Source organism: Pteropus alecto, unplaced genomic scaffold (genome assembly GCF_000325575.1).
Source record: "Pteropus alecto unplaced genomic scaffold, ASM32557v1 scaffold182, whole genome shotgun sequence".
Lineage (NCBI taxonomy): Eukaryota > Metazoa > Chordata > Mammalia > Chiroptera > Pteropodidae > Pteropus > Pteropus alecto.
This window is the reverse complement of record NW_006433946.1, coordinates 1153356-1163180: the sequence shown is the minus strand read 5'-3', so window position 1 is coordinate 1163180 and position 9825 is coordinate 1153356. Positions and strand designations below refer to the sequence as shown.

General features: G+C 34.3%; 1 protein-coding gene across 1 annotated transcript in view; it reads left to right on the top strand.

Moving 5' to 3' along the window:
* ERBB4 (erb-b2 receptor tyrosine kinase 4) overlaps nt 1-9825 on the top strand; it is a 988299-nt gene that overhangs the window by 688230 nt on the left and 290244 nt on the right. Inside the window, exons 6-7 of the mRNA XM_006908488.3 lie at nt 3209-3327; nt 5867-6008. Of these exons, the coding sequence (XP_006908550.1) occupies nt 3209-3327; nt 5867-6008 (261 nt within the window). The remainder of the gene's footprint in view (nt 1-3208; nt 3328-5866; nt 6009-9825) is intronic.

The following is a 9825-nucleotide window of genomic DNA, read 5'->3' as shown; positions in this document are numbered from 1 at the left end:
GAAAAAAAAGAGAGAAAAGAAAGAAGGAAGGAAGGAAGGAAGGAAGGAAGGAAGGAAGGAAGGAAGGAAGGAAGGAAGGAAGGAAGCAAGCAAGCAAGGAAGGAAGGAAGGAAAGAAGGAAAGAAGGAAGGAAGGAAGGAAGGAAAGAAATGAGAAAATGAGGGAGGGAGGGAGGAAGGGAGGGAAGGAGGGAAGGAGAATGAGAGAGAGAGAGAAGAGGAGGGTCCAAGGTTGCATCAGGAGTCAGTGGTTTGGAAAGGATTCAGTATTAAATAGGGGTAAACTTCACTGAGAAAGTGAGATTTGAACAAAGACTTAGATAAGCTAAAGGGACATGCTAAGTTTACTTATTTTGTAGAATTTTATTCTGGAATACTTACAGAAGAAATTATTTATTTCAAAATTTCATATTATTCAAACTGCAAATACAAAATATGCCTTAACAAATTTAGACCTAAAAATTTCTTTTACTCAAAATCTTTCATAAGCTTTTGCTAAGAAGTATCATATGACTTTATTTTTACAAAAACAAGACAGAGGGTGAATCCAAGTGCTTCTTAAAACGTTATTTGATGCTTTATTGATTGTACTACTTAGGGAAGAATATAATCATGTCCAATGAAAGGGTATAGATCATATTTAAACATTACAAATTATTTTATGAATATCATCATCATCATGTGCAGTTGCAAAGGATCCAAGTGAAAATATGGAATTATGAAATAATCAATGGCATAATTAAGGAGTGTTTTAATCTAATACTTGATATTAACAATAATTCTGTTTGTATTTTGATATGTTCCATTTCTTGACATTTTAATATTTGTCTATATTTCTTAGTGTCCTACCTCTTTAACTCTCTACATATTGTCTTTTCCTCTAATAAGGGCATTAAATATTAAATAAACAGATACTTTTATTGAATTGGTTACATGTGACTTATTCATTTACTTGGAGGTGATATTTATTGTGTGTTAAGTGCCAAACACTGTGCTAGTAACCAAGGATACAATTAAATAAGACAATGTACTTCAGCAAATTACACTAGTAGTCTGGTAGGGGAGTGAACATGGAAAACAAATACAATGTACTATAATAAGTATAATGATAATCTCTAACAGCTGCTGAGTATTATTGATAGAGAGCAGTTAAGCATTTTATAACTGTATCTCTGTCTTCAATCTCATTAAATAGGTACTAATAGTAACGGTAAAGTGAAATATAAAGTGGTTAAATAACTTGCTGTATCACAAGGGTAGAGTTTGAATCTGAGTCTAGGCTTTCAGACCTCATCAACTGCTGTATCACTTTATCTTCTTACTTGTTCAGAAGAGTGACACAGATTAAGTCAGCCTGGAGATGTGTCTGGAAAAATTTTAGAGCGAAAGTGGCACTTTAGCTGGATCTTAGGGATGAGTATTTGCTAGACAGAGAAGACAGGAAGAAATGTGTCGTGAAAAGGCAGTGATAATCTCAGTTGCATATGGTGTAAAGAATCAGGAATCACAAGTGGTGTTTCTGTGTGGCTGGATGTGAGAGTAGTGAAGGACACCAGTCAAGACAGAGATCGTGGTCAGTTGATGAAGGACATGTATCCCTGGCTGAAGGTTTATTCCTTTAGTATAGGGATGGCAAGGAAGTCTTACACTGTGAAATAACACTGCTTTATAGGTAGTGGCTTACATTTTGAAGCCATTGCTTTGAGAGCAGTGTGGAGGATTTATTGGGATCTGAGAAAACTTTTAGAAGATTATACAATAATTTAGAGATAAGTTTTTGACCAAAGTTGGAGTAGAGAGGAGGCACAGTAATGAAGAATATTTATTGTAGTACTTGGTAATTTTATTATGTATGAGAAATGATGGTGAGGAGAAAAGAGGAATAGAAAACACATCCCAACATTTTAGCTGAGCTATTATTGGATGGGTGGCACTGCCATTAGTTGAGATAAGAGAACAAAGAAGGGATATATACTTGATGGTGGAGGTGGCAAAGTGAGTTACATTTCATTTTCTACATCTTGATATATCTACATGGAGACTTCTGTGGACAACTAGAGATACGTGGTACAGCTCAATAGAGAATTCTGATCTGGATCTGGAAGAAATCTACCTAAGGTAGTAAGCAAAGTGGAGAATGAATGATTTCATTCAAGCATGAGCCCATAGACCAACTCTGGGGAATACTAATGTTTAAGGAGCAGAGCCTTGCTATAGTAGCAGTGAAGGAAGCTTTGAAGAACCTAGTTAAAGATGTGGGAAGAAAGAGGGCTGAAGTGTAACTATAGAAGCCAAGAAGTAATGTGCTACACTTATCTTATAAAATTTATTTCTTTAAATACATTTAAAATACCTTTTGTAATAAGTGAACTGAGCAGAATTCTTTCCCTCAATACTACACTTTTGATGCCCAGACTATAGAATTGATTTTGCTAAACTATACTGTGATATGATTCCATCAGCTTGAACTGAAGGATGTATTAAGAAAAAAAACAGTGGAAGTTTTTGTTGTATATACTATGAAGTGCCTCCTTCCTCCTTCACTCTATCGCTCCTTCCTTCCCTCCCTGCTTTCCCTCTTTTCCTCCTATCTTTGAAGCTATTGCTCTGTTCCTTACAGTTTCCTCTTTTTTAGGAAACTTGGTAAAAATCCCACTTAAATCTCAGGAATAGAAAGAGTTTTGCTACTGTTGATCAGTTATCTATATGTCTGTCTGTGTATCTATTCATCTATGTATCTGATATGAATTATAGGATAAAATGTGAATCATGTAAAAGTTTGTTTCCCTTTTTGCATTGACTACTAAGAATCTTAAAGGTATTTTTGGGAACATCTGCCATAGGACCTTACTTTGCTTATTGTGAATTGACTTCACTGCTAACTCTACCTTTTGCAACCTGCCAAAATGACTCATTCAGTCATTTCAAATTTGATTCTTTCCTGCTAATGTATATGATTTTTGTAAAACTATAAGTATTTTCTGGAACAAGAATGATTATAAAAACTAATTTATGTGTTAATTCTGAAGAGTTTTATACAGTAATTTTGATCTGTTGCAGACTTCAATCAAAAAATCTTTGCTGAATTGAGTCAACGGTTGGTAGAGTAAATTACTCTAGAATTCAGCTTTTCTCATCTACTTCCAGTCTCCTTAGAAGTTTCTCTTGGTGACTGACTTTGATTGAGGCCCCATTTCTGTCTTCTGCAGTGACAAGGACAGTGTGTGCAGAACAATGTGATGGCAGGTGCTACGGACCCTATGTCAGTGACTGCTGTCATCGAGAATGTGCTGGAGGCTGCTCAGGACCTAAAGACACTGACTGCTTTGTAAGTCTGGGAGTTTCTCCCTATTATTCTCCTGCTTTCCCTTCCCCCTGGTTTGGCTCAAGCACACTGGATATTTAACATCTTATTTAAAAAGATATAATTAAACCATTTTAGGATTAAGAAATATTCTCTGCCTTCCTAGAAGTCATTCATTCTCTGGGTGGCTATTGATTAACTAGGATTGTTCTGTTCCACTAAATGAATTATGTTTTTCTGTTACAATTTACATTACCAGTGAGATTTACCTGAAAATGTGAAGGAGAACATAACTGAGGTATCTTTTTAAAAGGTAACAACACCTTTCCATGATTTTCAGTGATTACCTGTTTATGTTGCAACATCATTGAGTCTTCTGAGTGGGGGTACTTGCGTTTTATTTCCTAAATATGAATTTCAAGATAATAGCAGATAAATTTATAAATTTAACTATTTTTTAGTTTATGTCGTTTACAAACTAACATGATTCAAAAGTTGTAAGATTTACAAATGCTCACTTGAAGCAATTTTTATGCTAATCTGTGTGATTTTCATTTTAGAACACTGTTTTACTTCCTTAAAATTAGCATTTATCACTTGTTGGGGACACTTTTAATTACTTTATGATATCCCTGATACAGTTATAGCTGTTCCTTTGAATACATACAAGCAATTCCGTGAGTTATAGTTAATGCAATTTCATACACATAGAACATTAGTTTCATTTTAAGTTAAAAATCATAAAATAAGTTGTTTCTTTTGTTAAAAACGAACACAGGAATTCATTTTCTTGTTTCCCCTTCTCGAATATTTAGACAATACAATTATATTTAGAATTGAGTTTTCCAATTGGCACAATTCTGGAAATGAACAAAATGTAAGTTACAGCTTTTATGATATAGATAGTAACTTGTGAATTTTCTTAATGTCACAAGAAATTTAATCTGTCTACTCTAATTCTATAGTGAACAAAAGTATGTATTGCAGAAGTAAGTAGTGAGGAAGAAGAAAAGAAAATTAAAATGTTAAAAATTTAAGAAAGCTGCTTAGCAGGTCTTAGACTGAGACCTTTTCCTCTGCCTATCACCAGACATGGGATGAAAGCTGGATTTGGAGGATGCTGCCAATTCCAAAACAATAATAACAATAAGCACCAGCAATAGTTATAACTTTCACTTAGAAGTCTGACATTGCATTATTTTCATGATTCCACTGTCATAATAAGCAGAGTGCCCAGTGAGCTTCAGAATTCTAATTTCATTACTTTTATGAAATGGCCCCATGATTCCACTTTGGCATTTGGTACAGAATGTTCAAGAATGCCAGACCAAGGCCTCAGTGTAAGTTGCGTTGTTTTATACGCTGTCTGGAAGGTAAATTTGATTCCTCTGGCTTACGTTCCTTTGTTGCCAACCAGCCTGTGCACAGCACTGCACAAAGTGTGTTAGTGAAGCAATTATGAGGACACATGAAGTTTTATAGCCATAAATTAAAACTTACTGAGTATTCTAGATTGGTTTTTAATAGATTCTTCCTGGAAACTGTCATCTTAGTGAATAATGTTTCCTCAGTGATTCTCGTTCTGATTATGCATCTAGTAGACCATCATCAGGGAATTGTCATGTTCATGATAAAGTGCTTGCTAAAACAACATTGATGAAGAAAATGTTTTGAGGAAACAGAATAAATTAGTGCTTATCAATAACCATACATACAGTTTATGATGAAATGTAAAATACAGCTTGAGTTCACAATAGCTTGCCTTCTAAGGCCTAAATTATCCCTGTGAAGGTTTAATATTTTTAATTAAGAGAATTAGTTCACTCAATCTTTTGTTAATCACACATTTTTATGTACTTATACATATATTCTCATTTTATATCACATACATAACTTAGTTGGTAAAATTGTTTTAATTCTTCTCAAATGCATTTTAATATTTTAAAAACTGAAGTTAATTATGGGCTAAGTATAACTACTTCTTTACATTTCAGCATTATATACCCTACATTTACACTTGACTAGTTACCTGCTAGTGCTTTTTCAAGTCCAGTTTAAATGGCCATCACAATGTTTTCTCACTATACAATGGTGATAAATGTCGCTTAAAGCACTAAACTGTCCAAACACCAGCTTTAAGGAAAGTCTACCTTCTAGAATTAGGGTTTAGTTATTAGTGTCAGACTCTGATTCAACACAAACATTTTGAATAAGTGTGAGCTTAAATGATTTTTCACTATTAGTTAACTTTAATAATTGAATTTAATGCTTAATTTAGAAATGAGTGGATAGATACTAAGCAATTTGAACATGAATAACTATAGATGGTATATTTCCTGACATTGGATAAACAGTTCTATAAAATTGTAGAAGTCCTAAACAAATTTGAACTTAAAAAAATAAGCACTAATGACTGTAAAATTATCAAATTGTACAGTTTTTATGAAATTGATATATACTAAGTAAAGAACATAACCTTCTCACGAAACTGTTACAGAAATGTTCCTTTAACAAATATTCTGAAACTTATTTTTAAATGAAATTAATATTTGTTATGTTGCAGGCCTGCATGAATTTCAATGACAGTGGAGCTTGTGTTACTCAATGTCCCCAAACTTTTGTCTACAATCCTACCACCTTTCAGTTGGAGCATAACTTCAATGCAAAGTACACATATGGAGCATTTTGTGTTAAAAAATGCCCACGTAAGTAACAGGATAAGAAGAGCCAAATTAATTAGATCATCATTTAAAAACACAGAAATTTCATGTAAATTTATTATAATTTGAAATGTAACAATATTACGAATGACTTGGGTTATGGGGACTATTGCTATGATTTCACAGACAAGGAAATTAAAATTCAAAAAATTAAAATGGTTGATCCAAAGTCTCAGCAAAGGATTGATATGTGTGAAGTTAGAGTACAGTGTCATTGACTTCCAAACTCATTATTTTCACTATACCTCATTGTTTTTGCATGTGTTCTGTTTCTCAGAAAAGTGATTAGTTTATGTGGCAGCAAGCCACACAACAAATGAAGTATGCTTCTCATACCAATAAATTTTTATCCAAAATTATTTCTGACTAGTTTGTAGTGGAATATATAAAATTATATTTTTAATATCAAATATAATCATAAACAATAACAGTATATATGAAGAGCATGCTAAGAAGTCTTTACCAAATTGATAACTCATCCTGGGGATTCAAAGTGACCAGCTTAATTTTCATCAAGAATTCCCTAAAACACAGGTTCTGATATTTGCTTGAGTCAGTTTTTTTTTGCTTGAAGTGACCAATGGTACATTTCTTCACTGTATTACCTACTGGAAAGGCTGAAAAAAGTAACTATATTTGTTCACATACTCATTTAAAAGAAGAAGGCTTTACAATCTTCATGCAGATGTTATTGTTATCTTCACTTGTATATGTGATGGAATAGGAAATTCAAGTGATGTGGGATTAGAGTGACTATGGGTGCTGGCTTTGCCCACTTTAGCCATGTAATTTTAAATGCACTAATTACTTTTTAATTTCCTCCTCTTTAAGATATTTATGGCATAATCATTATCTCTTCCTTCCTCTTTCCAGTATCATTATAAGGATGAAAGGGATAGAGAATAAGGATCAGAGAAAGAGTATATAAAAAAAACACCTATTTGAAAACAATGACAATTCATCATTATTAAATATTTTTACATTGATTAAAGTAATTATATATATAATGATTACATATATGTGTGTATGTGTATATATAGACACATATACATACATATATATATAAATTTAGCATGCCTCTGATTACATATATTTGTGTATGTGTATATATATACACATATACATATATATATGTGTGTATATATATATGTATATGTGTATATATATATATAAATTTAGCATGCCTCTGATTAAGGATTTTAAAGTCATAAGCATTCTAACTCTAGGAAAGTAGAGATTTTTCCATATTAAACACTTTAATATCCAAACTTATGTTTTTCTTCTAACAACCTCTTACCTAAAGTTACCCTGTATCTCACCATCTCCTATCTTGCAAATAGGGGACTTGGAAGTATTATAGGATGGGACTAGATGATGAAATATTTCCTTTTAGACAAATATTCTTTTATTCTATCTTCAAATTATAGTGCCTTGCCCTCAAGACAGTCAAACTATGTTTTTGTTGTTGTTGTTGTTTTGGTTTTGGTTTTTTAGATTTTTGGTGCTTTTTTTTTTTTAAATTTAGGTTCTGAGGTTGAGGCCCAGAGGTTGGGCTGGAGTGGAAAAAGTACCAGAAAAATCTGAACTAGGGAATTTTTTTTTTTCTGTACTATCCTTTACAGTGGTCATCTGAAGGCTCTCAACTCCTAAACTATGGCAAGTGGCCAAACACCAAGAACTATTCTGTGAAATTACATGTCCAGTTACCTTAGCTATGATAACTCATAAACTTTCTTTCTTGGATTAGTTTAGGCCTGTCACATTACAGACTAATTTAAAACATTTCGGTATTTATCTATTTAAAATTTAAATTTTTGATGGACTTCGCACATAAGGCAAGTTTGCTAAACTGTAGCTATCTTGAAAAAACAAAGATGTTTAGCTTCTAAATACTGGTCTACATGCCATAATCCAGAATTCTGAAAATCAAAAACTCCAAACAACAATCTCTTTTTGAAACTCATTTGGCTGAAAAACCTGAACTTAACTGATGTAAGGCTATTTCTAATCTTTATTTATTTTACTTGGCATGAGTTACTGCAAAAATATGGAATGAGGGGTATTCCTAAAGACCTCAAAGAAAGGATGGTTACATACTACACAGCATATGCACGTGCTTCAGGTTGGGTTCCCTGAGATTAGCTTATTAAGGGGTGTTTTCAGAATCAAGACCTATCGGGGAAGGAAAGGAAGTGGACTGAGGCTTCGATGCAGTCTCATCTAAGTGCCTCCTTACGTGGAATACAAACATATTTATACCTTGTGTCCACTCTCATGCATTCGTACATACCCCTCTACCCTAGATTCCCTTCAATTCCAGATTTTCCAGTATTTCTTCTCCCATGACAAGCCACTGTGCATGAATCTATATTTATTCTAAGCTCGGGTCACTTCTATACAAAGTAAATGATTGTTTGCACCACCCAGAGCTATGCTCATTAGTAGGATTTTTCCTTGTGACTATTTTTCAAGTCCACTCCTTAGTAAGGCTGCAGGGCAGCTGCCATCTATTTTCGGCTACTAGCACTCACCTACCAAGCTTAGTGTCTGTCTTCCTCTATCAGCTTGTCATAAGTGCTGCATCATCTCTTGGATGTAGCAATAAGGATGCAGCCACAGGTAGGAGCTGAGTGGGAGGTGCCAGCACAATGATGGATGACATGTAGGTCTGGACCACCTGCTTATGTAGTTTACTTGTGCCTCTGCCACTGTTTATATCTAATCCTAAATCTACTGCTTTCATCTTACAATGGATTGCTGTCAGACCTGTTATCACAACATTATGGCATCGTGATTCTAAGAAAACCTTGTTTATGATGGGCAAGTCTGGCTATAAGATCAATCAATGACCTATGGATAGGTGCTCTATCTCCACTAAGACCCAGAAGCATGTCAGGAGCAGTTTGTTAAATGGTGTTGAATTCTATGCTACAGATGGCATGGCATATCTCTGGAGTCCTAGAGGTCTCTGATGTGAATTTCCAGTTGGGACTTGCCATGACTCCATATGGCATATTTTCCCACCATAGATACTTCTGGTTTCTTAGGACCTCTTGGGTTTTATGACCCAACTAGCAGAATCCCTTGCATCTCAATCTAGACCTGCACCATATGTTTTTTCTGCTCTGGGCCCCCTTCAAGGCCAGAAGTCTTCCATATCACTGAATACTAGGCCAGAAGCAGTATTCCTAGACATGGAAGGATACTGCCTTCAAAATCCAAAGTGGACTAGCAGTAATTGTGTTTTCTCTTCATTATGGAAGCCTTTAAATCAATAATGTGTCCTTTTCTTGAGAAAGAATGTTCTGGCATATTCCAGATGACTGGACTTCTAAACGTTGTACCAATGTGTCAAGTAATTAGATATTCCTGGTTTATTTAGTTTACCTTTCCTAAAGTGCTGCCCTTTCACATTTCATTTTGTTTTTTCACATAAAGCTATGGGACAGTTTCTATGGCATTCCATTGAAAAATGGAACACATTTTAAACATTTCCTTCTGAAAGTGCACTCTCTTGATCCAAGGCAGTTTAACCTCGGTTTCATTTGTGCTTCATGGAACTTGAAATATTTTAGACTTCAGACTTGCATCATGACATGAAATGAAGTGGAACTATTGAAAAACACAAAGTAAATGTCATGTAGTTTCCTAAGTCTATAAAAGAAATTCACTCTATCTTGGGGGCCAGTTTAGGATGTGGTGTAGTCATCAAGCAAGTGCTGGTTGTTAACACACGCTGCCCTTAGATTCAAATGTGGACGATCTTAGATGCTTTTTCAGGGCGTGATATTTAGACAGAGAA